The sequence below is a fragment of the Phocoena phocoena genome, chromosome 16, assembly GCF_963924675.1.
Source record: "Phocoena phocoena chromosome 16, mPhoPho1.1, whole genome shotgun sequence".
Classification (NCBI taxonomy): domain Eukaryota; kingdom Metazoa; phylum Chordata; class Mammalia; order Artiodactyla; family Phocoenidae; genus Phocoena; species Phocoena phocoena.
The window spans coordinates 557552-584059 of record NC_089234.1 but is presented as its reverse complement, the minus strand read 5'-3'; the positions used below and the strand labels follow the sequence as shown (position 1 = coordinate 584059).

General features: G+C 56.2%; 1 protein-coding gene across 1 annotated transcript in view; it reads right to left on the bottom strand.

Moving 5' to 3' along the window:
* The window catches only part of CFAP46 (cilia and flagella associated protein 46), a 92503-nt gene that overhangs the window by 25398 nt on the left and 40597 nt on the right, over positions 1–26508 (bottom strand). Inside the window, 16 exon segments of the mRNA XM_065894741.1 lie at positions 1192–1327; positions 2203–2379; positions 3474–3580; positions 3686–3886; positions 5541–5687; positions 6409–6541; positions 7174–7272; positions 8198–8346; positions 16839–16988; positions 17602–17754; positions 18615–18817; positions 19081–19096; positions 19304–19462; positions 22169–22352; positions 22714–22852; positions 25004–25088. Coding sequence (XP_065750813.1) covers positions 1192–1327; positions 2203–2379; positions 3474–3580; positions 3686–3886; positions 5541–5687; positions 6409–6541; positions 7174–7272; positions 8198–8346; positions 16839–16988; positions 17602–17754; positions 18615–18817; positions 19081–19096; positions 19304–19462; positions 22169–22352; positions 22714–22852; positions 25004–25088 — 2238 coding nt within the window.

Sequence of the window (26508 nt, the reverse complement as noted above, 5' to 3'; positions counted from 1 at the left end):
TGCACACCACGATGCAGAGTGGCCCCCACTCGCTGCAACTAGAGAAAGCCCTCGCACAGAAACAAAGATCCAACGCAGCAAAAATAAATTAATTAAAAAAAAAAAAGAAAATTCTAAAAAAATATATGGTGAACCAAACTGATTGATTTTTGAATGTTAAACAAGTCCTGGGATAACCTCAACTTGGAATATAATCCTTTTTATACGTTGTTGGACTTAATTTTCTAAATTCTGTTTAAAATTTTTCCATCTATATTCATGAAAATAATGGCCTGTAGGTTGTTTTTTTTTTTTTTTTTTAATATCTTTACCTTGTTTTGGTATCATCCTCATAGAAGAGTTGGGATGTATTCCCTCCTTTTCAATTTTCTCAAAGAGTTTGTGCAGAATTGGTATTAATTTTCCTTAAATGTTTGGTGGGATTCACCAGTAAAGCCATATGAGTCTGACATTTTCTTTGTGGAAAATCTTTGAACTACAAATTCAGTTTATTTAGTAGACAGAGGGCTATTCAGTTTCTGTTTCTTTTTGAGTGAGGGTTGGTAGCCTGTGTCTTCCAAGCCATTTTCCATCCATTTCATCTAACTGTCAAATATTTGGGCTAGAGTTGCTCCTGATATGCCCTTATTATCTTTTTCATGTGTGTAGAGTCTGTGGTGATGTCACAGCTCTTATTTCTGGTATTGCTTATTTACGTCCTCTCTCTCTCTCTCTCTTTCTCTCTCTCTCTTTTTTTTGATCAGTCTGGCTACAAGTTTATCACTTTACAGATCTTCTTAAAGAGACAGCTTTTGGCTTTATTGATTTTCTTTTTAATTTTTGTGTTTTCTATTTCATTGATTTGTACTGTGATCTTCAATTTCCTTTCTTCTACTTATTTTGAGTTTGATTTGCTCTTTTTCTCCTTTCACATTGCAGAGGGTGGTGAGATCATTGATTTGGGATCTTTTTCTCTTCTCATACAGGTGTTTAGTGCCACAAAGTTTCCCCTAAGTATTGCATTAGAGATATCTTAAACATTTTGATATGCGCCCCCTGCAGCATTACAGTTCCAAATAATTTCCCTTTTGATTTCTTCTCTGGCCCATAGCTATTTTGATGTATGCTACTTACTTTCCAAACATTTGGGCATTTCCTCCATAGCATTCTAGGTTTTTAAAAATTGAGGTAAAAATCACATAACACACTTACACCCTGAAGGGACAGTAAGCCCTGAATACGGTGAAATAGCTCTTCCTCTTCAGCAGCAGCTCTCTGGACCAGGTCGTATGCCTCCAAGTAACATGCAGTTTTCTGTTCTGCATCTTTCTCATTTTGGGCAGATAACCTTTATTGGACGGAAGAGTGGAATTTAGAACAAAAATGTCAAAGCATTACGTCGTCAGTACTAACAAAATGTGTAGCGTGTAATTTTCTTGTAATTATGATGTATATTTTATTAGTACTTTAAATTTTATAAGTAGATGTTTCACCTGGAAAGATATTCTCAATATATCTCAGAGGAAAAAAAAAAAAAAGGAGCGATCTGGAGCGATGCAGTCAGCACAGTGTGACACTATGTTCATAACTAAGCTGTGCTGATACATCAGGTGAAGCAATGCCACAATATTAGCTGTGCTGGTTTAAACACCTAATTTTCCTGTCTGTGTTTTTTTGCATTTTTTAAAGTTCTACATATACTGCTTCTATGATAATACTGTGTTAGGTTGGGTTTCACAGGTGTCAGGTTTCTTTTCCCGCATAAAGGCTGTTTGTAATACCCTGCCCTTGGTTTGCTTGTTGTGTCTTGGACGCTTGCGTGGCCCTGACCGTGGGGGGGCCTTGGGCGGGGTGCGGGGACAGGGGAGGGTCACGTGGAAGGGTTGCCGGCCCGCTGGAGTGGGGGCAGCGCCCGGGCCTCCCGAGGTGACGTGCGTGTGGCCGCGTGTGCACACGCGTGTCCGCACCCGTATGGTCGTGGGAAGACGCACACGCCTGGGGCCAGGGCTGGGCCGGGATGACGTGGGTGGACGCCCCCCAGAGGCTGCGGACCCCAGTACGTGTCTCTGGGGGAGGGTCGTGGAACCCCACGGCCAAGCCAAGCCAAGCCGTGGGGAGGCCCTGCTGGCAGCTGGGCAGGGGTGGCCCGGGAGGAAAGCTGGGCGCGTGGGGGAAGCAGGGAAGCGCAGCGGAAGGCCGGGAGGGGGGCGTGGGCCCACCCACCTCTTCATCTTGGCGCGCTCCAGCTTGATGTCCACACACTTCTCATTGTGGCCAATGTTGGTAAACTTCTCCTCAATTTCCAGCAAGCGATCATCCATTTCCATCAGCAGAAGCGAGTTCTGGAAGGGCTCAGAGTCCTCCGGCTCCTGGGCGGCTTTGATCTGGAGGCTCACACACCTGGGGGGGGGGCGGGGCGGGGAGGCGCTTCCCTGAGACTCGTGGTCAAGGCCACCGCCCACCTCTAGCTTCCATCTGGGCACAGGGAGAAACACTTTCCCCAGCGTTTCTTGACACCAGAAATCCTACAAGACACGCACGTTCTTTGGTCACAATGCCATAAAATTAGAAAGTAACAACTCCCCACCCCGCCCCTCTCTTAAAACACTCAGGGGCAGAAAAGAAAACCCACTGGAAATGGAATCCGTTCATAGGTCACACCTGCAGGCTGCTGCAGGGGGCGTCAGAGGTGCCTCTGCTAGGGGGAGAGACAGAGCACAGGGGCCAAGGAACCCATCCCAGAGGGGGAGACAGAACAGCCATGACAGAACAAGCCCTCTCCCAGCACAGGAAGAACTCAGCAAAGACCAAGAGAGAATACAGAAAACCAAAATCAGGCAAAATCCACAATTCTTTGGTCAGTAAAGCAGAAGCTGCTCTGAGAAGGTGGATTCAGTTGGAATCTGCAAATCCAACTTAGGAGACAGACCTCGAGGCTTTGCACAGTTACGAGAAAGGCACCCATGAACGTCCGTGCTGAAACCGCGAGGAAACCACTTTCTGCGAGAAGATAAACGACCAGGAGGATGGCTCGAAGATAAGCTGCTGATCTGAAAGCTAGCGATCCTACTTGGGGTCTCTCTCCTGCGGCCTCCCGCCTCCCAGGCAGCTGCAGAGACCCTGGTGCTGTCTCTGTGGACCTGACACGCGGCCCAGAAAACTGGCGAGCAGAGGAGCAGACAGACCAACAGACCCCAGGAGGACGTCTGACCACCTGGCAACGTGGGGAGAGGAGAGGCCGGGCCTGCCCCAGCCTTAGAGGCTGCCCAGAGATGGAGCCACTTCCGGGGGAGCTGAGAATCCACGGGACAAACAAGGCCACTCGCCCCATCCTGAGAGAAATGCTTGCTGCCAGGAAGGGATGCGGGCGGAGGCTGTGGGCACAGGGCCCTGTCCTGTGAGCCTCTGAACTTCGTAGGCTTAAAAATTAATAGATGGAAAAAAGTAAACCACTATTTTCATGTTGATTAACATTTTTTCTTACAAAAAATTACCTGGCTTCTAGGTCTGTGGTCATGAATTCCAGTATGGGCATTCGGTTCGGTCTCTCCTTCTTAAGAACGTTGAAGGTATCTATGAGCTCCTGGAACAGCTGGCAGACCTGAGGCAGGCCCAGCAGGGTCACGGCGGCCCCCGCTGTCCCGCCCCCTCCCCCCCCACCCCCCGCAGGCTGCACCGCTGGGTGGGCACGTGGCCGGCCCCTCACCACTGCCTCTCTCCTCTCGTTCTCGGTGGACAGGAGTGTGTCCGCCAGGGTCAGGGTGGAATCGTACCAGAACTGCTCACTGCCCCCCAGGTGCTGGGCCCTCTCGGCCATCTTCCTAGCTTGCCCGTACTTCTTTTCCTTGTTTGCCAACCGTGCCAACAGGTGCAGGCATTTCGATTCTGCACAAGGATCGTCGAGCTCCTAAAAAAGAGGTGCGTGTTGAGACAGGACGGGGAGTGGCGGGGGGAGAGTGAGCGAGAGAGAGACAGAGATAAAGAGATAGAGAGACAGAGAGGCAGAGAGACAGAGAAACTGAGACAGAGAGAGACAGAGACTGAGAGACGGCAGCCGTGGCACCAGGCCTCTGCACACACCGTCTGAGCTCTTGTCTGGCGACATGCCTGCAGTGTGAGGGCGCAGGGGCTGGGCTTGATGCCTGTGTATGTGTTAAAACCTATTCCCCTGACTCTGGAAAGCACTGACAGCCCTGGAAAGCCCGCTCCTGGCAGCAGGAGGGTCAGGTGGCGGCCAGGTGGAGGTGAGGGCAGCGTGTGGATGACTCTTTCGTGGGTCTGGGGGAGGCTGACAGGGAGGGTCACGGATGCACGGCCACAGGCCAGGAGACGGGACTGCGGCGCCTGTGGCATGTGGGTGTTGGCTCACAGCCCCCCACCTCCTTCAGCCACCTGTCCACCCTCTGGTCCAGATCCCTGGCCCCTGGGAGCCCCTCCGTGCCTGTGCTCCTCTGCATCCCCCCAGGGCCCACCCTGGCCGCTTCCCTTGAGCAGCCGCACGGCCTCCTCTGTCCCTTCCCAGGCCACGCTCCCTCTGGAGTCTAGTCTGCGCACACCTGTCCCCCTGCCGAAGACAGAGAGCTGAACCTCCCAAGGCTGTGAAGTTTTTGTACCTTTATTAGGGATGCTTCTCTTTCTGGAGTTCTTCTACAAAGGAAGTGCCAGCCTGTCTGGTTCTGTAGCTTTGCCCCACCCTCCCAGGGAACAATTCTGAACCCACCTGGAGACAGAAGCACCCGTCTGAGGCCCTGGGAGCCGCTGACGCTGCACCCGAGCTACTACCTCTGGGGAGGGAGGGACGCACACACGGGTGGCTCCGCTCTGTCCTGGGTTTTTCCCGAGGGCGTCCGTCCTCACGGGGGACAGAGCCCAGGAAGAAAGCCACAGCTGAGCTGGGGGAGGAGGCAGGAGCCTGGGGCTTCCAGAAGTTGGCACTGGAGGGGGCGGGGCCTGGGGGAGGGTCCAAAGACCTGTGCTCAGGGGCAGAGCAGGCTCAAGAAACCCAGCAGACAGTAGCGGGGTCCTGAGGGGCTGAGCTGAGATCTGAGCATCCAGGCTGGAGTCAAGCCTTTCTGAGGGGGCCGGTGAACCCCAGGCTTCCAGTGAGACCCCGGAGATGCCACAGACACCTGCAGGGCCCACACCGAGGAGCAGCAACAAAACAGCCAAATGGGTTGGGGCCCTGGGGCCCCATCTATCTGCCTCTTACAACAAAACCGAAGCCCTCGGCCTCGCCAGGGGCGCCTGTCCACACGCACATCGAGAGGCCGGCTCAGAAACAGAAGGGGCCCCCCAGCCCAGGAGGAGAAAGAGGCTCTAACACACTCTGATGAAGGAGCTTGAGAAACCAGAGGAGCCGACAGACAAAGGACGTGAAGGACAGATCTCGGCAGAGCTGGATCTGCACATGGGAGTTGGACGGGTGCTCTAGAACAGGCTTCAGCACAGACAGTTCCCTGCCTCCCAGAGAGAAGGGTCTCAGCGGGGACACGGAGTTGGGGGGCTGCTTCTCGGGGGAAGAGGCCCCACAGGTGCAGTGGGCTGGGTAGGTGTGGCCTCACCTGGAAGGCCAGGTACGCCTCTGACAGGAGCAGCCGGGCAGGCTGGTACAGGTCCATCTCCAGCAGGACTTCAGCCTTGAGGGTCCACAACTGCGGGAAGGACATTCCATCCAGGCCCCTGCCGGTCTCTCCGTTTATCTTCAAAGTCTGTAAGACATGCAGGCCCGCCGGTGCTGCGTGGGTGCAGGGCCCGTGCTGTCGAGCGAGGTTCCCCACCGGCCCCGCACCCGCCAAGCCCAGCCCCCACTCCGGTGCCCGTGGCCGGGCTGTCCCCCGGGAAGTCTGTCTCTCCTCATCCACCAGGCCCACCAAGCAGCCCCAGGTGCAGGTGGCTCGCCTGGCCTGTCCTGCAGGAGGGCTCTGCGCACTCCGGGCCCCGGCCATCCCCCACCAAGAAGGGAGTCCCAGGTGTGGCACTCCCATGGTAACAAGTGCTCGTGACCTCGGAGCATGGTGGTGGGGATGGTTATTTCCTTTACGCGCAAGCCCATACGAGGCGAGCCCACCACCGGACGGGGTCGGGGGCAGGCCGGTGGGCGCTCAGACCTCCTGGCCGCTCTGGCTGCGAGGGCCTCACCCTTTCCCCCTTCTGGTTGGCACGGTAGCTCTCCCGGGGGGGCACCCGCTACTCCCAGCCCGGCCTCTCTGAACTGCAGCTCAGGCCCTGCAGTCCCGTCTTCCCTGGGGACTTCCAGGGCCTGTAGGGAGGGGACACATCCCATCAGTCCCTGGATTTCCCAGGAAACCCCGCACCAGGATTTGGAGGCAGCAGGCAGTTAAGACAAGTCCGAGCTTACTGGCTGGAGCGGGGGCCTGTCACTGCCCCCGCTGGGCTAGGAACCAAGGTGCTTCTGCAGAGAGAGGCTACCTTATCCTTTGCTACGAGGGGCTTCATCTCTGCTTGCTGGACTGGAGTGAGGGGCTCCCTCAGTGTTGGCAGACTTTCTTCTAATAGAGGTTCCTTATTTTTCTCCTTTTTCAAGGCAATTTCTTTTCTGCAGCTAATATAAGTAAAGCGGGCATTATGCCAAAGAAGAAATACAATGGCCAGAGACACCTGAAAATGTTTAGTTTCAGTAGGAATCAAAGAAATGCAAATGAAAATAGCTACAAGAAGCCGCTATCCACTCACGTGTTTACAAAGATTTCTTAAATCCCTATGGTTTAGCAGCATATATGACTCCCAAATTTCCACTCCCAGCCCATTCTCTCTTCCAGACTCCAGGCTCATGCATCCAGCTACTTGTCTGACAGCCCGACCTGGATGTTTAACATGCATCTCAAACTTGCATCCAGGCCAGAACTCCACCCCATCTGGAAAGGCAGCCCGCAGAGGCCCCTCCAGCCCCTGCTTCTTGTGGGACCCTCCTTCCCCGTGTGCCCTCAGGACGCCGCCTCCTTCACCCGTCCCGCTCCCCCGGCCCCCTGCACACGCCTGGTGCTGTGTCCCTCCGCCACGCGGCCCCAGCCCGGGAGACGCCCACACACGGGAGGGCAAGTGAGGAATGAACTGCCCCTGCTGCCCAGCCGTGGTGGGAGACGGGGCCTGGGGCCCGAGGAGACGCGGCCGAGAGCAGGGCCGGTGCCTGAGCGGCACGGCAGCAGGCGGAGCTCCGCAGCTCGGCTGACTTACCTCACCTGCTCCACGTCGCAGATGTAGGCGTGCCCGACAACCTCCTCGTGGAAAGTGGCTGCTTCCCTCAACTTCAAATCAGAACAAACTAGGGCAAGTCTGGGGGGGCGAGAGGAGCATCAGCCCTGAGTCGGGCTGCCCTGGGCTCAGCCAACTTGATATAAGTTGGTAAATGGGTAAAGGAATGGATAATCTGAGGCTATTTTCTATAATTTGTAAAGCTAAGCCAGATTACTAGGGAAAAATAACAGATGGCTCCATCAAATTTCAGGTAGAGCACATTTCTACACTCATTCATGAATTTTACTCCATACGCATTTATAGTCTCAGGGTCAGCTTTCGAGGTCAAGACAAGGTGCAGTGGGTGGGGCTCTGACCCGTTACAACTTTAAGCAAACAAGCTCTGCTTTGATTCTTGTGTAAAACAGTTGTATTGTGAAATGATTTCAAGTTTCCAGAAAAGTTACACAAACAATACAAAGAATTACTACATCCTTCACCACCCAGGTTCTCTCTCTCTCTCTCAATTTTATATATGTAAAGATCTATTAAAATTTTATATAAAACTTTATAAAAATATAAAAATTGTATATATAAAAATTATTTCCTGAACTATATATAAACTTTCATATATAGTTCAGGAAATAATTAAAACTTATTTACACATAAATTTTATATAAAATTTATATATATCAAATGTTTTCCTGAACTATCTGAGAGTAAGCTGGAGACACAAAAATGCTCCTTTTTTCTACTTATTCTACTTCAGTGTGTATTTCCCTGGAATAATCATATTCTCTTAAGAACCAGGCAGAAATTTTAAAACTAAAAATACTATTTTTATGTTTAAGTATTCTGATTTATTTGGCTTGACAAATCTTAGGGACTTTATTATTTATATAAATCGTCAACTACAGAATTAATATTTTAAAATCTTATTTGGTTTTATATTGCTTTGGGAAATATTCACCTTAGCCACTTAAATGTCTCCCAGCTCCCCAAAAATAAAGCAGGTGGTACCAACCGGAGGTGGTAGAGGTCCTTGAGGCTCTTGCTGTCGACCACGGAGGCTGCAATGAGCACCTCCAACTGCAGGACCGGGATGGTGAGCTCATGAAGGAACACCTTCTGCAGGGCCTCGACCAAGTGGTCCAGATAATATAAACTGTACGTCTACATCAATACACAGCAAACATGTAAGGTCAAAGACAGGGGAAGGGTGGGCCCCCAGCTCACAGGGTCTTCCCTCCAGAAACTCTGTCCACAGTGCCACGCGCACAGGGGTGCTGAACTAGTGTCTGTTGAGGGAAGGAGTGATGTGCTCTCTGCCTCCTGTCCTTCAGTTAATGGCTTTCAGCTTGTCGTGTGCAATTTCCTGGAATCTTCAGCACCCAAGTATAAAGATGCTCACAAGAAAAATCTATCTGCTTTCATTCAAACTAATGTCCTTGTTTCATTTCTTTATACACACGTACAATTGCTTTCAAATTCAGTATAGACAGAGACGAACTAATACTTCTTATAATGTCACACTAGGTTTGATATTCTCAGTAGAAAATTAGAGAAGTTGGATGAGCTATTTTAAAAATCTGCTTAAAAGCACTGAAAAGTGAACAATGCAGGCAAAAATGACTGGGCCGAGACACGGAAGATGTGAATCGAGAGATGTGAACCTGGCACCTTGGGATACACGTGTCCTGGGATGTCTGCTGACAGAAGAGGCAGCTGAGAGCCTGAACAGCACCTGTGATTCTTCCTTTGCAGGTGGAGTAGAGGGCCCACTGAAGGCTAGTGCCAGACTGGGTCCCCAAAGCCCGCACCTGAGGCTCAAGGGCAATGAAATAAAACAGCCCTGTCAGGGGTTACATCCCAGCCCAGTGGCATTTGGGTGGCCTGGAAAGGGTGTGTTATTTTGAGCAACTAATAATTGATCATTCCTGGTGAGGCCGACACTAAAAGATGATAACAGGATATTAAGGGGCTTCCCTGGTGGCACAGTGGTTGAGAGTCCGCCTGCCGATGCAAGGGACACGGGTTCGTGCCCCAGTCCGGGGGGATCCCACATGCCACGGAGCGGCTGCGCCCGTGAGCCATGGCCGTCCGTTGAGCCTGTGCGTCCGGAGCCTGTGCTCCGCGGCGGGAGAGGCCACAGCAGTGAGAGAACCGCATACCGCAAAAAAAAAAAAAAAGGATAGTAAGAACCACATTATGCCAATAAATTTAAATTTTTATATTAACTGGAAACATCCTAGAAAAACACAACCCACCAACATTACAAAAAATTTATAAAATCTGAAGCGTTCTGTAACTATTTAGTAAATTGGATCCATATTTTAAAATCTTCTCAAATAGATCTAGGCCCAGAAGTCTTCACCAGGGAATTCTTCCAAACATTTAAGGAAGAAATAACAGTTAATCTTATACAAATTATTCCCAAGAAGAGTTAAAAAAGGGAACACTCTCTAACTGACTAAAAGGTCAGTGTGATGTTGTGATAGAATAAGACACACACCTCTGGTCTTTGTTCTTGGTTCCTGGCACTGAGCTCCTACAACCCTTCGGATTTTGTGGTTCACAAGCCCCTTTCACCCACACCTGAGTTTACACTCGCAGGGTGACTCCTGGCCATCCCTACAGAGCTTCAGGATGGGGGCTGGCGGCCGGAGGAACCAACCACGTGATGGGAGAGTGAAACCCTCAGCCCCGTCCCGACATCTGGGCGGGGGGGCGGGGGCTGGAGGCTGAGTTAATTCCCAACGGCCCGAGAGCCGATCAGCCGTGCCCTGTTCCGGAACCTGCAGGGAAACCCTGCGGGAAGGGGTTTGGAGAGCTTCTGGGCTGGTGAACATGTCCACCTGCCAGGAGGGTGGTGCCCGGCACAACCCAGCTCCACGGGGACAGACTCCCCCGTGTTCGGGACCCTTCCACACCTGCCCCATGGACCCCCTCATCGGGCTGCTCATCTGCATCCTTTACAACATCCTCTGTAACAGACCAGCGATCTAGCTAAGTCAAGCGTTTTCCTGAGTCTGGGAGCTGTCATGGCAAACATCGAACCTGAGGAGGGGGTCGTGGGAACCCGATTCATGGCCACACTGCATGGAGTGCAGTGGCCTGGGGACCCGACACTTGTGACCGGCGTCTGGTGGGGGCGGCCTCGAGGGACGGAGCCCTGACCCTGTGGGGCCTGCACTGACCCTGGCACGTAGTGCCAGAACTGAGTTAAATGGGGGGGTCACCCAGCTGGTGTCCAAGGAGAGCAGAGAACTGGCTGTTGTGCGGAAACCCACACACCTGCGGTCAGGAGCGCTGGGAGCAGAAAACAGTTCAGAGTCAGTGCAGCTTCTTACCACTTCCTGACAAGCGTGTAGTATGAAAGGAAAATTAAACACCAATTTCCTCATGAACATAGAGGCAAACACCCCGAACAAAATACTAGCCAGTTGCATCTGATGATAAATGAAACGAATAATATGTCTCAACCAAGTTGACAATATTCTGATAAGCATCAGGGAATAAAATAAGGAAAGAGAAGAAAGCCATTATGTGATAGATGGAGAAAAATACTTGATAAACATCTGTAGCCATTTGTGATTAAAACTCTCAGCAAATAGAAACAAAGGAACTTCCTTAATCAATAAAGAATACCCGTAAGCACCTACAGCAAACATCGACGACACTGAGTGAGATGCTGAAGCCCCCTTGCTCAGCCGGGGAGCAGGACAAGGAGGTGTCACCATCTCTGTTCAGCGCTGTGCTGGTGGCAGCCAGTGGAATAAGGAGATAAAAAGTGTAATGATCGGAAATGAGGAAAAACATTTGCGGACGAAATGCAGACTCTGTGCATACACATAAGATCCAAAGAATCTACAGATCGATTACCAAACTTACCTAGAAGTTAACTAAACTGATGGCTGCAGGGTCAAGATGAAAACAATTATATTTCTAGATTTCGTCTGGAGTTTAAAAAAATGAAACAAAAGAGGTATATTTATAACAGCAACACAAACATCAAATACATAGAAATAAATCTAATGTGTGTAACCTCCACGCATAAAACTCAAATCCATTATCAAGAGAAGTTACAGAAGACCTACGTCAACAGAGAACTAGAACATGCTCATCGATTGGAATATTCAATGTGGCAAAGACGTCAGTTCTCCCCCAAACCAAAAACTGATCTCGAGATTCAATGCAAGCACAGCCAAAACTCCACCAGGGTTTCCAATGGAAGCCAACAAGCTGACTCTAAAAGACACATGGAAACACATGGACGATGGAAAGGACATCCAAGACCTTCCTGAATAACAAGGTCAGGAAATGTTCTCTCCCAAGCAGTCAAGGTGACAAACCTCAGTAGCTCAGACAGTGAGGTGTTGGTGCAGGTGTGGACGCCTGATTCATGACAAGCGTGGCAAAGAAGCCAGGCCAGCGATTTTTCAATAAGTGTTAGAACATTCAGATTATCCAGATCGGAGAGCTCAGAACCGGATCCTTCACCTCACAGCACACACATGAACCAACTTCAAGTGGACCTAAATCTGACATGTAGAAGTATAAAGCTTTTGGGAAAATATCATAAGAGGACATTTTCATGACCTTTGGGAAGGAAAACATTTTTTTAAACAGGACACAACAAGGCACTAGTCATAAAGGGAAAGATTAATACTTTTTCGTACACTAAAAGTTGGAATCCGTATTCACAAGAAGACCTCAAGACAGTCAAGGCCCAGAGTGGAGGGTGACCTGCTGTCATAAACTGTCAAAGTGTTTTCTCCAAGACAGATAAGGAACTCCTTCAATTCAACAAGGTAAAAACAGAGGCTTAATAAAATATGGGCGACCGATTGCACACGCAGGCCACGAAAGAGGACATTCAAGTGGCCAAAAGGCGCTGAGAGGCGTCCGGCCTCACCGTAGTCAGGGAGTGTCCGGCTGAGCCCAGTGAGAGGCCCACGCCCCCCAGACGGCCAGGTGAGAAGGCGGGCCTCACGGCACGACCACTGCGGAAGGCAGTTTGTCAACATGCTGTAGTTGGAGATACACGTGCTCCGTGACCCAGAAACGCCGCTGCTGGGTGTGCCCTCCAGGCACGTGGGCACGTGGGCCCTGAGACATCTGTAACAGGCACGCTGGAGACAGCCCCGTGCCTTCCGTGGCTGAAGGACAGACAGGCCGTGGTCGAGTCACCAGACGGAATACTCGTCACCGACGATGTGAACACGACCAGACACACGAAGCAGCGCGGAGGATTCCCGCGGACGCCACGCTCCAGAGAGAAGCCAGCCATGGGCGGTTAGAGGCCGAGAGTCTCTATTTCCACAAGCACAGCAACCAGGCAGGTGCGGGGCTGAAAAACAGCCCCCGAAGTAGCCCGGCGCTACCCCTGGAACCTGCGCGCAGGTGTGATCAAGGTAAGGATGCTGAGCTGGGGAGGTTGCCCTGGATGATACAGGCGGGCTCCACGTGTCATCGTATGGGCCCCTGTACGTGGGAGATGAGACACAGACACAGCGGAGAAGCCACGTGACGACGGAGGCGGGGGGTGGGGGAGGTGACGCGGCCACAAGCCCAGGAGCCCCCAGGAGCTGGAAGAGGCAGGAAGGACCCTCCCCTAGGGCCTCCAGAGGGAATGTGGCCCCGCCGACATCTTGACTTCGGCCCAGTGATACTGACTTTGAACCTGTGGCCTCCAGAACTGTGAGGAAAAACCTTTGTGCTGCTTTAAGCACCCGGTTTGCGGTGGCCTGTCGCAGCAGCCGGGGGGCACTCCCAGGCACGGCTGAATTTCACCTTCAGGAGTGTGACCTGTGCAGGGAATGCGTGAGGAAAAGTCCCCCGGGTGCTCGGGGAGGGGGAGGTGGCCGGGGACGAGCCTGTGGGGGGGTCTGGGGGCTTATGCCCAGGAGCCCCTTCTTCACAATTCCCTGAGCTGGAGGGGGAGGCGGCCGGGGACGAGCCTGTGGGGGGGTCTGGGGGCTTATGCCCAGGAGCCCCTTCTTCACAATTCCCTGAGCTGGAGGGGGAGGCGGCCGGGGACGAGCCTGTGGGGGGGTCTGGGGGCTTATGCCCAGGAGCCCCTTCTTCACAATTCCCTGAGCTGGAGGGGGAGGCGGCCGGGGACGAGCCTGTGGGGGGGTCTGGGGGCTTATGCCCAGGAGCCCCTTCTTCACAATTCCCTGAGCTGGAGGGGGAGGCGGCCGGGGACGAGCCTGTGGGGGGGTCTGGGGGCTTATGCCCAGGAGCCCCTTCTTCACAATTCCCTGAGCTGGAGGGGGAGGCGGCCGGGGACGAGCCTGTGGGGGGGTCTGGGGGCTTATGCCCAGGAGCCCCTTCTTCACAATTCCCTGAGCTGGAGGGGGAGGCGGCCGGGGACGAGCCTGTGGGGGGGTCTGGGGGCTTATGCCCAGGAGCCCCTTCTTCACAATTCCCTGAGCTGGAGGGGGAGGCGGCCGGGGACGAGCCTGTGGGGGGGTCTGGGGGCTTATGCCCAGGAGCCCCTTCTTCACAATTCCCTGAGCTGGAGGGGGAGGTGGCCGGGGACGAGCCTGTGGGGGGGTCTGGGGGCTTATGCCCAGGAGCCCCTTCTTCACAATTCCCTGAGCTGGAGGGGGAGGCGGCCGGGGACGAGCCTGTGGGGGGGTCTGGGGGCTTATGCCCAGGAGCCCCTTCTTCACAATTCCCTGAGCTGGAGGGGGAGGCGGCCGGGGACGAGTCTGTGGGGGGGTCTGGGGGCTTATGCCCAGGAGCCCCTTCTTCACAATTCCCTGAGCTGGAGGGGGAGGCGGCCGGGGACGAGCCTGTGGGGGGGTCTGGGGGCTTATGCCCAGGAGCCCCTTCTTCACAATTCCCTGAGCTGGAGGGGGAGGCGGCCGGGGACGAGCCTGTGGGGGGGTCTGGGGGCTTATGCCCAGGAGCCCCTTCTTCACAATTCCCTGAGCTGGAGGGGGAGGCGGCCGGGGACGAGCCTGTGGGGGGGTCTGGGGGCTTATGCCCAGGAGCCCCTTCTTCACAATTCCCTGAGCTGGAGGGGGAGGCGGCCGGGGACGAGCCTGTGGGGGGGTCTGGGGGCTTATGCCCAGGAGCCCCTTCTTCACAATTCCCTGAGCTGGAGGGGGAGGCGGCCGGGGACGAGCCTGTGGGGGGGTCTGGGGGCTTATGCCCAGGAGCCCCTTCTTCACAATTCCCTGAGCTGGAGGGGGAGGCGGCCGGGGACGAGCCTGTGGGGGGGTCTGGGGGCTTATGCCCAGGAGCCCCTTCTTCACAATTCCCTGAGCTGGAGGGGGAGGTGGCCGGGGACGAGCCTGTGGGGGGGTCTGGGGGCTTATGCCCAGGAGCCCCTTCTTCACAATTCCCTGAGCTGGAGGGGGAGGTGGCCGGGGACGAGCCTGTGGGGGGGTCTGGGGGCTTATGCCCTGGAGGGGGAGGCGGCCGGGGACGAGCCTGTGGGGGGGTCTGGGGGCTTATGCCCTGGAGGGGGAGGTGGCCGGGGACGAGCCTGTGGGGGGGTCTGGGGGCTTATGCCCTGGAGGGGGAGGCGGCCGGGGACGAGCCTGTGGGGGGTCTGGGGGCTTATGCCCAGGAGCCCCTTCTTCACAATTCCCTGAGCTGGAGGGGGAGGCGGCCGGGGACGAGCCTGTGGGGGGGTCTGGGGGCTTATGCCCAGGAGCCCCTTCTTCACAATTCCCTGAGCTGGAGGGGGAGGTGGCCGGGGACGAGCCTGTGGGGGGGTCTGGGGGCTTATGCCCAGGAGCCCCTTCTTCACAATTCCCTGAGCTGGAGGGGGAGGCGGCCGGGGACGAGCCTGTGGGGGGGTCTGGGGGCTTATGCCCAGGAGCCCCTTCTTCACAATTCCCTGAGCTGGAGGGGGAGGCGGCCGGGGACGAGCCTGTGGGGGGGTCTGGGGGCTTATGCCCAGGAGCCCCTTCTTCACAATTCCCTGAGCTGGAGGGGGAGGCGGCCGGGGACGAGCCTGTGGGGGGGTCTGGGGGCTTATGCCCAGGAGCCCCTTCTTCACAATTCCCTGAGCTGGAGGGGGAGGCGGCCGGGGACGAGCCTGTGGGGGGGTCTGGGGGCTTATGCCCAGGAGCCCCTTCTTCACAATTCCCTGAGCTGGAGGGGGAGGCGGCCGGGGACGAGCCTGTGGGGGGGTCTGGGGGCTTATGCCCAGGAGCCCCTTCTTCACAATTCCCTGAGCTGGAGGGGGAGGCGGCCGGGGACGAGCCTGTGGGGGGGTCTGGGGGCTTATGCCCAGGAGCCCCTTCTTCACAATTCCCTGAGCTGGAGGGGGAGGCGGCCGGGGACGAGCCTGTGGGGGGGTCTGGGGGCTTATGCCCAGGAGCCCCTTCTTCACAATTCCCTGAGCTGGAGGGGGAGGTGGCCGGGGACGAGCCTGTGGGGGGGTCTGGGGGCTTATGCCCAGGAGCCCCTTCTTCACAATTCCCTGAGCTGGAGGGGGAGGCGGCCGGGGACGAGCCTGTGGGGGGGTCTGGGGGCTTATGCCCAGGAGCCCCTTCTTCACAATTCCCTGAGCTGGAGGGGGAGGCGGCCGGGGACGAGCCTGTGGGGGGGTCTGGGGGCTTATGCCCAGGAGCCCCTTCTTCACAATTCCCTGAGCTGGAGGGGGAGGCGGCCGGGGACGAGCCTGTGGGGGGGGTCTGGGGGCTTATGCCCAGGAGCCCCTTCTTCACAATTCCCTGAGCTGGAGGGGGAGGCGGCCGGGGACGAGCCTGTGGGGGGGTCTGGGGGCTTATGCCCAGGAGCCCCTTATTCACAATTCCCTGAGCTGGAGGGGGAGGCGGCCGGGGACGAGCCTGTGGGGGGGTCTGGGGGCTTATGCCCAGGAGCCCCTTCTTCACAATTCCCTGAGCTGGAGGGGGAGGCGGCCGGGGACGAGCCTGTGGGGGGGTCTGGGGGCTTATGCCCAGGAGCCCCTTCTTCACAATTCCCTGAGCTGGAGGGGGAGGCGGCCGGGGACGAGCCTGTGGGGGGGTCTGGGGGCTTATGCCCAGGAGCCCCTTCTTCACAATTCCCTGAGCTGGAGGGGGAGGCGGCCGGGGACGAGCCTGTGGGGGGGTCTGGGGGCTTATGCCCAGGAGCCCCTTCTTCACAATTCCCTGAGCTGGAGGGGGAGGCGGCCGGGGACGAGCCTGTGGGGGGGTCTGGGGGCTTATGCCCAGGAGCCCCTTCTTCACAATTCCCTGAGCTGGAGGGGGAGGCGGCCGGGGACGAGCCTGTGGGGGGGGTCTGGGGGCTTATGCCCAGGAGCCCCTTCTTCACAATTCCCTGAGCTGGAGGGGGAGGCGGCCGGGGACGAGCCTGTGGGGGGGTCTGGGGGCTTATGCCCAGGAGCCCCTTCTTCACAATTCCCTGAGCTGGAGGGGGAGGCGGCCGGGGACGAGCCTGTGGGGGGGTCTGGGGGCTTATGCCCAGGAGCCCCTTCTTCACAATTCCCTGAGCTGGAGGGGGAGGTGGCCGGGGACGAGCCTGTGGGGGGTCTGGGGGCTTATGCCCAGGAGCCCCTTCTTCACAATTCCCTGAGCTGAGCCCCGTTTCTGTGCATCCCTCTCTGGTCCCACTTCACACCAGAAAGCGTCAGCTGTGACAACAAGCCAGGAGGCAGGACACGGACACAGGCCTGGGACGGCATCTTCAGGTCCACTCACCGGCTTCTGGAGAGTTGACCGGTTGACGGCAAAGTTGCTCTGATCCTGTTTAAATACTGATATAGCTTCTTCGGGGCAAGCGTAGGAAGCCCACTCTTCTATGCTTGCTGGTACGTCTTCAAGGCGTTTGCCGGGAGTGGGGCTTTGAAACTGCAAAGCAGGAAGCCAGGCTCTGCTTTAGGAGGTGGAGCTCGAAGCAGACACCCAGGTGGCCCTGCGGGAAAGGATGGGTCGGCAGCGCCTCTGGGGACGTGCGTGGCGCCCTCCCTGGGCTGCCAGCCCGACGGCAAGCCACACCGGACCCACACGTGTCTCCACTTCCTGGAGAGCAGTGATGGGGGAGGGAGGCAGGGGCGTCCCCAGTGGGGACAGTGAGGCGGGACGGCCGGGAGGGGCGCTGCCGCGAGCGCAGCCCCAGAGACGGGCAATTCCTCCGGTGACAAGGTGACGTGCAGCACGGGCCCCCAGTGGATGGAGACAAGGTGCTGTCCCGCCCCGCATGGCCAGGGCCCAGATGCACCTGGGCAGAGGGAGGGAGCCGCTCTGGGAGCGCAGAGGACAAACCACAGGGGAGAAGCCAGACCCTCCCCGTGTCACCTCCTAACACCCGGGGCAGGGGGACCAGAACCACTGGCTCCACTTCCCAGGGGGGGAAACCGGACAGAGCAGCCGGGACAGCTCTGCCCTCTGCGGCCCAGCCTCTGGGACGAGGAGCCTCAAGGGCGGCTGGGGCAGAGCCTGGCTGCCGGGAGGGCACGGTCACCTGCTTCGAGGCCCTGCCCTTGTCCTTGTCTCTGTCCTTGTCTTTTTCTCTGTCTTTGCTTTTCTTCTCCTTTTGAAGCAACAATGAATGTGAACTTGCTGCTGCTGGAATTCTACTTTCTGAAATTGATTTTCCTGCTGTTAATAAAGAAACCTGGCAAAAGAAAATCCGAATTTGCAACACTGATAACAGAAGCGGGTTCCCCTCCTCCCATGCACTCAGGTATGAGGGCAGGTTGGGAGGGAGTGGCCAGCCCATGAGCCGCCCAGCGCAGAGGTGGCAGCAGTGCCCCTCGGTGGGTGGACACATGGCCGCCCTCCTCTGCCCTCGGGGGGCTTCCTCCAGGACTCTGGGCCTGCGGGGACGCACAGCTGACCCTTAAGAAGAGCTTGTCAGCCCCATAAAATGAATTAACGTCTCTAATGAAGAACACACTCAAGTGACTTTTAGCGGTTCTCAAAGAATCGCAGAGTCGCTGCGTGGTGGGTGGTGGGTGGTGGGTGGTAGTGGCCTGGGGCACCTTTAAGACCCAGGACGGCCTTCCCAGTCCTTCCTGCTGCCAAAGGGCGATGGCCCTGTTGTCCCCAGCACATGGCCGAGGGCAGGGTGCAAACGTGCCCCCAGAAGAAAGGCCTGTCCTGCCAACACTGTCCCACTGGGCGGTCACCGACGGCGGGAGGTCCTTGAGAACAAGAGTCGACCAGGAGCTGCCCCGGGGGCCCCGTAAAGAGGTGGTGGGAAGGAGGGCAGCTCGGAGGCCGTGCAGAGGGGGCATAGAGAAGGTTCTGGAAGCCCAGTGGCAGCGCGGTGGAAAGACAGGGTTCTGCGGGTGGTTGGGCAAAGGCGCTGGGGTGAGTCTTGGGGAGGAGGGGCCACTTCGTAGGGAGCAGCGAGGCCCTCCCTCCTCCCCTGAGTCCCCAAAGCAGGGAGGGTGCTGCTGGGAAGGAGGGGAGAGGGACGCTGTCCCGGGAGAGACATAGGACCTGTGCAAGTGCAGGTTCCCGGGGCCTCACCTGCCAGATGCGGCAGAGAAAGGTGTAGGCCATGAGGCAGTAGTCCTGGTGGCTGGCGGCGCTCGGGGTCACCACCAGGGCCAGCAGCGTGTAGGCGCGGGCCAGCGTCTCAAGCTGCCGTACATTCCGAAGCTTCTCCAGGGAGGGGGGCCCCGAGCCCTCAGCCCCTGGGCCCTCCGGGGCCGCCGGAGTGGACACCTGCTCTTCTGGAAGACAGGGGCCGCTGGGTGTCCTCCCTGCCCGCCCCCTGTGCCCGCCTGGTCCCCAGGGGCCCCTGCCACCCGGCCTGGGGTTGAGACTCTTCCAGAGGGGCGTGCCACCTTCACAGGGGCCACCCTCAGGGACGGGCCTCCCAGGGCTCCCCCAGTGGAGACAACAGGCCCACCTGCAGGGACGCTGCAGCCACCGTCGGGGCAGTGAGGGGATGCCGCCCCTCCCTCCGTCCATCTGGCTGGGCTCCCACCACCTCCCTAAGGCCTGGGCTGGGCCTTCCTGGTGGATGAGCTCTGCTGGAGCGGGAGGGACCAGCAGCCGGGGAGGCAGGGCCCTGACCTCGCCAAGCCCACAGGGCACTGGCCTGCGGGGGCGTCTCAGGGACAGCGGAGCCCAGGAGCCCCTCACGGCGGGCGGCCCCTCCCCCCGCCACCGCGCCGCTCACCTGCGGCCCCCGCGCCTGCGGCCCCCGCGGCTGCCGGCTCCGGGGAGCCCCTGTCGGGCCGCATCCTCAGCAGGATGTCGATCGCCCACTCCAGGTGGAAGACGACGTCTTCAAGAGGAAACTGGTTGTGGTACAGCCACTCGCTGAATTCCATGATGTAGTCGACCTTCTGCCACTCACTCTCTGGCTTCTTTGGGATTAAACAGAAAAGGATGGTAAAGACACACACCTGCCACTCAGCAGCCCGAGGACCGCACGGCAGGTGTTGTGTTCCCCCACCTCCTAGAAACAGAGGGGCTGCTTCTCACCCGTCTCTACCGTCACGAGACCACCAGGCTCGGTAAGACCTCCCACGTGCAGCAGGCAGCAAGACCAGAGCCAGGCGAGTGACCCCGGCCTCTGCTCCCTGCGGACGCCCCGCCGCCTGCCCGCCGGACCCCTCGCGGGCCCCGCGTGTCCCTCCCGCCTCCGGAGCAACGCCAGCCTGAGGGGCTCTCTGCGGGCGCTGCGCCACCAGCCCCGGGTCTCCTCTGGCGCTTGGAGGTATGGACGCTTCTGTGGCTCACGGGGCTCGGAGGGCACTGAAGATGCCTCACCGTGCAGTGTGCAGCCCGAGTCAGACCCAGTGTCGCTCATCAATCATCACTGCACGAAGGGAGGAAGCTGCCCCCCCGCCCCCCCCGAGAGCGGGAGCCAGCCTGCCTTCCGCTTGCCGGGCCCCAGGCCCCACACCCCACACCTCACATGCCAGGAGGATGCGCGGCCGGAGGTGAGGGAAGGGGCCGGTCGGTGGGACATGCGAGGTCAGAGTGGACTCTTCCCAGGACACTGCCTGACGTCACCAGGGAGCGGGGGCATCCCAGCCCTGAGTGGGGTCCTCCCCCCTCATTAGCAGGTGGGCAGAAGGGAAGGAGGAGTGGCCCTGAGCGGCAGGGCCTGGAAGCCAGGTGACAGATGACCACGAGTGCCGAGGAGGGGTCAGATGGGGCCTCAGAATGACCGTGACCATGTGGTCACGGGTGGCTTTGACAAGAGCTGTGCGAGAGAGACGACGGGGACAAGGGCAGTGGAAGAGGGAATGGTCATCGTTTCAACAACGGTGCTGGGAAAGCAGGCAGCCACACACTGAGGAAAGGAGCAGGACCCCTAACTCGCACCAAACACACGGCTGAGCTCAAGACGGATCAAAGACTCAAATGTGAGAGCTGAAACTATGAAACCCTTGGAAGGAAATGTAGAAATCTTCATGACCTTGGATTACACGCTGGTTTCTCAGCTACGATGCCATACGCGTAAGCAGCAGAAGAAATAGATAAGTTGGACTTCATCAAGATTATAAACTTTGTGTTACAAATGACATCATCAAGAATACGAGAAAGCGATTGAAAAGACAAGCCACAGAATGAGAGAAAATATGTACAAATCTTATATCCGATGAGGGACTTGTAACCAAAACACATAATGAATTCCTACAGCACAGCAATAAACAGACAAGAAACCAAATTTTTTTTAAAAGGGCAAAGGATTTGAACAGACATTTCTCCAGAGAAGATGTCTGCACAAACGGCCGATTAGCACAGGACAAACATGCCGCCAGTTACTACGTTAGTTACTAGGGAAACGCAAGTCAAACCACGACTCAGGTAGTTAAAGACAGTCATCAGGTGACCTGGGAGTTCACTCCCAGCTATGTGCCCAAGAGAACAGCTGTAACGTGTCCGTGCAAACACTCGCACACGGATGTCTACAGCAGCCCAGTCACAAGAGCTCATAACTGGAAGCAACACCGAGGCCCATCGGCACAACATCCATCCACACGATGGAGGATTATTCAGCCACCAGCAGTGAAGCCCGGACATGCGCTTCAACAGATGGAGCTTGGACGAGACGTCCAGGGAGGGCAGCCGGACACAGAGAACCCACCTCGTCTGGTTCCATCCGTGTAACGCTGGCTCACTGGGGCCGGCGGGGGTGGGGGGAGGGACACAGTGCCCACGGACCTGGGTTTTGGGGGGCTGGTGAAATGTTCTAAAATTGATTGTGATGATGGCTGCATAACCCCGTGAATTTACTATAAAGCACCTTGTACCCCTAAGAAAAAGGAAGCGAAGGAAGGAAGGGGCAGAGAGCCTTTCCACGGAGTCTGTGCAGAGGGTTCCGGCAGCTCGGCTCGGCCAGCAGCCGCCCCGTCCATAGCACCGCCTGCTCCCCCGGCACAGCTGCCTGGCCCCAGGAACCTTGCTTGGCCTGGGCTCCAGGCGCGAGACGCAGGGGCACCCACGGCCGCTTGTAGTGGGCCCAGGCCTCTGCTTGACCAACGGGTCATGACCGCACGGCCATCGATGGAGCCTGTGTTCGGACCCCTTCCCGGGGACACCCCGATCCTGGAGCGCTCTGAAAACCTTGGTGGGATCTGCTCCGTGAAGGAGAAACATTCTGCTCAACGGAAAAGCCTGTCAGGCGCCTGCCACAGGGCACGTCTTTGGGGCGGCTTCAGTCCCACCACCAAGGGGCCGTCTTTGTCCCGAGGCAAGTCCCACAAGCTCTGCATCAAATCAAGGTGCCCGCCCTCTCCCAAATCTCCAAGCGCGTCGAGAGGAACACGTGTCTTGGCTTCTCGGGGGCGGGGGCCATCCCCAAGACCCCGAAACCCCAGAGGCTGCAGAGCCCCGCGGCCCACCCCCTGCCCTCCCCACACGGCCTCACAAGGACTGCATCCCTCACGTGGGAGGACAGGCTCCGTCTGCTGCCCCAGCTCGTGTCCCGCTGCCCCCCTCTTCCTGCCGGGCCTCGCGAGGGGCTAGGCTTCGCTCCGCACCGCCCCCCCCCGCCCCCCACCGCGCCTTCCCGCCCCCGGGGGCTTCATCCGCAGACACACAGTGAGTCAGAGCCAGACCTGCAGGGCCTGGATGGCGTGGAGGTAGCAGGTCAGCTCCCCGGGGACACTCGTGGAGTTGAGGGCCAGGCGCCGCCACATGTGCGCCAGATACTCCTCACTCTGGTCTTTGAATCTCTGAATTTCCATCACGAAGTTCTGGCCGAGTCTAGCCTTCACCATGACCATATGTTTGAAAATCAAGCTGAAGAAAAGTAAAAGAGAGAAATTAGCGCTTGAATGGTAAAAGTCGTCACTATATAGAAGGCACACAAACTGGAGTATCTGTGCACGTTCCTACTTACAGAGAGAAACCAAAGGAAACCTGAGTGCCTTGGGGGTCTTGTGTCGTGCTGTGTTTTGCTTTTTCTTTATCATTTGAGTGTGTTGGGCTTAAATCCCCTCCCTTCGTGTGTTGTCTTCTTGGTAGGAAAATAAAGCCACCAGGGGAAAGAGGAGAGTCGGGGGCTGAGGAGGGAGCCACCCTGTTGGGGGGCTGCAGGGGAAGGCACCCCGGGGGGGCGGCACGGGGAGGGGAGGCGCCCTGGGGGGCCTCAGGGACTCACAGGCGGTGCGCCGTCCGCGGCAGCACCTGCAGGGCCTCATCCAGCACCTTGAGGCAGCCCTCCCAGTCATGCTGGTCTGCGTGGCTGTGGAACAGCAGGCCATAGAGCGCGGCCCTCAGCGTCAGGTCATCCTCGGCCCCTGCGGTGGGAGAGGGGGCTCAGGAGGGGCGCCGGTCAGGGGGTCTGGGGATGGGGGTGCTAGCAGCTGGGGGTCCACAGGACCGGGAGGCCCCCAGGGAGCACTCGGGACACAGCCGCCTCTCTGGGACACCCCGGGCCTCATGCCGCAGAGCCGGACAGCAGGTGGGACCGCGTGGAGATCCAGCCACAGGACCTCGTCATCTGCGTCCCTTAGACACACACAGAGCTGCCCTTCCAGGGCTGGGCCTCGAGCAGCGGGAGTGACCCCTGATCGTGGGAAACACATCAGTCCTTTTGGGACTGAAGGCTCAGGGGCTCCTCCCGGGCGACATCTGCGCTGCTGTCCTCCCTCCCCCGCCTGCCTCACCTGCACCAGGTGCCCCCGGCTGCCCCTCACCCCCACCCCGCCAGGCTTTCTTGGGCCCCGCAGTCCTCCAAGCCCTTTCCCTTTTGGAAACTCCCGTTACTCTTCCGTAATTTTAAAAATAAACAATGGGAGCGTCAGGAAAGAAGAAGCCTCTCCCCACCAGCCTCGCCCAGGCCGCTCGAGGGGCCGCCTCAGCCCCGCCGTCCAGCAAAGCAGAGCCCCTGCCCCTGGTGCCAGACACTCAGGTTGTCCTCTTTTATCTCGTTGGCTGTGTAGCTCTCTTTCCCGTTTTTGAATCGTTATAGCAAAGGGGTGAACACGCCCATGGATCCTGCCGGCATGTTGTCCGGCTGCTGGCTAAAAGGACAGCACCAACTCACACCACTCTGGGCCTGAGGGCTCACCGTGGCCCCCCACTGCCAGCGCTGGGACGGAATACAGGTGCCCAGGAGCAGGGGGATTGAGGCACGTGACCAGATAAACTGGTCAACGTCTTGACACTTGGGAACGTGGATTCCATAGCGTGCTTTCCTCCTCGCATCTCGGCCGGGCCAACTCGGAACCACACGCCGCGGTGGTGAGGGCTCTTACAGTCAGGGCTCTGCACCCCCTGGTTGGCAGCAGGGCCACATGCCCCTGGACGTGGCCACCCCGCTTGCCAGAAATTCCAGACGGTGCCTCGGACGAGCAGGGAGAGACTGCCCGTGCGAGTTCACCTGCTGAGCCGTCGGGGCCATTTGTTACTCGGTGCAGCATCTCGGAGCCTGACTGATGCAACTGCTCGTGCATTACAGAAGTGGAGCATTTAGCTGCTGAACTTGGTGCCAGTGCTTTTCCAGTGTTTAGTTTTTAATTTTCTCGTTTCTCATTATTTAAATTTTCACGTATTTTGAAAGTGTGCCTCTTTGATCACTCTAAACTTTAGGCAGTAATCTTTCCTCAAAACATTGCTTTGCTCAATTCTACTTTCTCATTTTTTCCTATGGTTTGAATTGTTAAAGCTGCTAGCCCATTTAGCTATCTGAGTATGTTTCAGCACGTGGAGTAAAGCGTACACGGGCTCCACGTGCTCCGGGCGGTGCCGGGACCCCAAGCAGCCGGCTCCTCACTGGGCCTTGCAGTCCTGCGGGTCTGGGCTGCTGTCTGCATCTCCCTCTGCGGCACCAGCAAACAATCTTACCTGCGGGGGTCTAGAGTTCAACTCAGTATTTAATTACACACGGTCACATCTTTGTTCACTATTTTAAATCGAGTTTCTCTCTCTCATAGACTCTGAGGCACCTGATGGAGGGGCCACGGCTCTAATCCACACATTCACGCTTTGCAGTACACACCGTGGCCCTTACGCTAACAGGGATGATTATTTTTTAGCAGATAATCATTTTTTATTTTAGAAATAAATTATACAATATGTTTTATTTTATTAAGGTCACTACTTTTTTTCGCAGAAGTATGTCTCCACATTTTTATGGAAATGGAAAAGTGTGATTTACCTGTCAGAAAAACCCAGAGGCTAGATTTCAAGGCTGCCTGGGAGGGCGCAGGGTGGCCCTGAACTGGGGGGCCACCTAGGCTTGGGGGGTTCCTCATGCTTACAGGGGGTCCCCGATTGCTCGCGAGGAGCCCTCACCCTCACCAGGCCTGCCCGAGTTCAGTGCTGAGCAGGCATTTCCCGTGGTCACTGCCACGACTTCACCTGTTCTACACGAGGCTCGGGATCTAACAACACCAGGCCCTGCCCGGCCTCATGTCTGCGGCTCCGTCTGTCCTGCATCTACAAACCTGAGAGAAAACACCCTTCCGTCGTCCCTCCACTTTGGAAGTCGGCTGTGGGCCACTGGTGCAGAAGCAGCGTCTTCCCTTTTTCCTAAAGCAAAAACAAATCAACAATACAGACGTTGGAAAGTTGCAGTTTCTTCTTTCACCAGTTTGTTTTTCATTTGGTTCAGCATCGGATTACGGAAACTGCGGCTAAATTTCTGAAACACTAAGTCACAAAAAGTGGGATCGCATTTCCCCTGTAAGAGAAGGCACTCCAGTTCAAGGTTTACTACCTTAAAACACATACACACACGCACAGACTAGCCCTGCAGCACAGTCTACGGCTTATAATGACACGAAGCAGACAAGTCAGTTGTATAGCTTTGAGTCAATAGGATCAAAAGCACATTAGGAAAACTTATGGGACATGAAAAAGCAGGGCTCAGGGGGCAGTTGACAGCTGCAAATGCCGACATCGAAGAAAAAAGATCTCAAACCAACAACCTAAGTTTACACCTTAAGGAACCTGAAAAAGAACAAACTAAATCCAAAGTTAGCAGAAGGAAGGGAATGTTAAGGATTAGAGCATAGAAAATAACAGGAAAAAAATCAATGAAACCAAAAGTCCACTCCTTGCAAAGATCAACGAAATAGACAAACCTTTAGCTAGACTGGCAAAGAAAAGATGAAAGAAGCCCAAATAACTAAACTCAGAAATGAAAGTGGAAACAGTACTATCAACCCTACAATGATAACAAGGACTACAATAGAATCCTACCAGCAACTGTCTCCCAACAAATTAGATAACCTACAGGAACGGAAAAATCCCTTGAAACACTCAAATTGCCTAAGCTGACTCAAGAAGAAATAAAAAACGTCAACAAACTTCTAACAGTAAAGACTGAATCAGTAATCAGAAACCTTCCAGTTAAGAAAATTCCTGGACCAGCTGGCTTCCCAGGTGAATTCTACCAAACATTAACAAAAAGAATAACACTTATCCTTCTCAACTCTTCAAAAAATTGAAGAGGAAGGAACATTTCCTAACTCATTCTATGAGACTAGCGTTACTTTGATGGGGGTCCAGGTAAAGACATCACAAGGAAAGACAGTTATAGATGAGCACCCTCTATGAACATAGACGCAAAAATTCTCGACACAGTAAGCTGCTCAACTGCGGATTAAATCCAACAACACAGTGAGATGCTGTTCACGCGACCAAGGGAGATTTGTCCCAGGAACACAAGGGTGGTCCAACCTACGGAGCGTAGCCCATCACCTTAACAGGACAGAGGAGAAAACCGCACGATCAGCTCAATTGATGGAGGAAAGGCATGTGACAAAATCCAAAACCGTCTCATCACAAAATCCCTCAGAAAACTAGGAGCGGTGGGAAAATTCCTCAGCACAGTAAAGTTATGAAAAACTCACAGCTAGCGTGATACTCAAAGGTGACAGACTGACGCTTTCTCTCTCAGATCAAGGGAGGTCCCCGGGCCGCGACCTACCGCACTCCTGGGCGACGG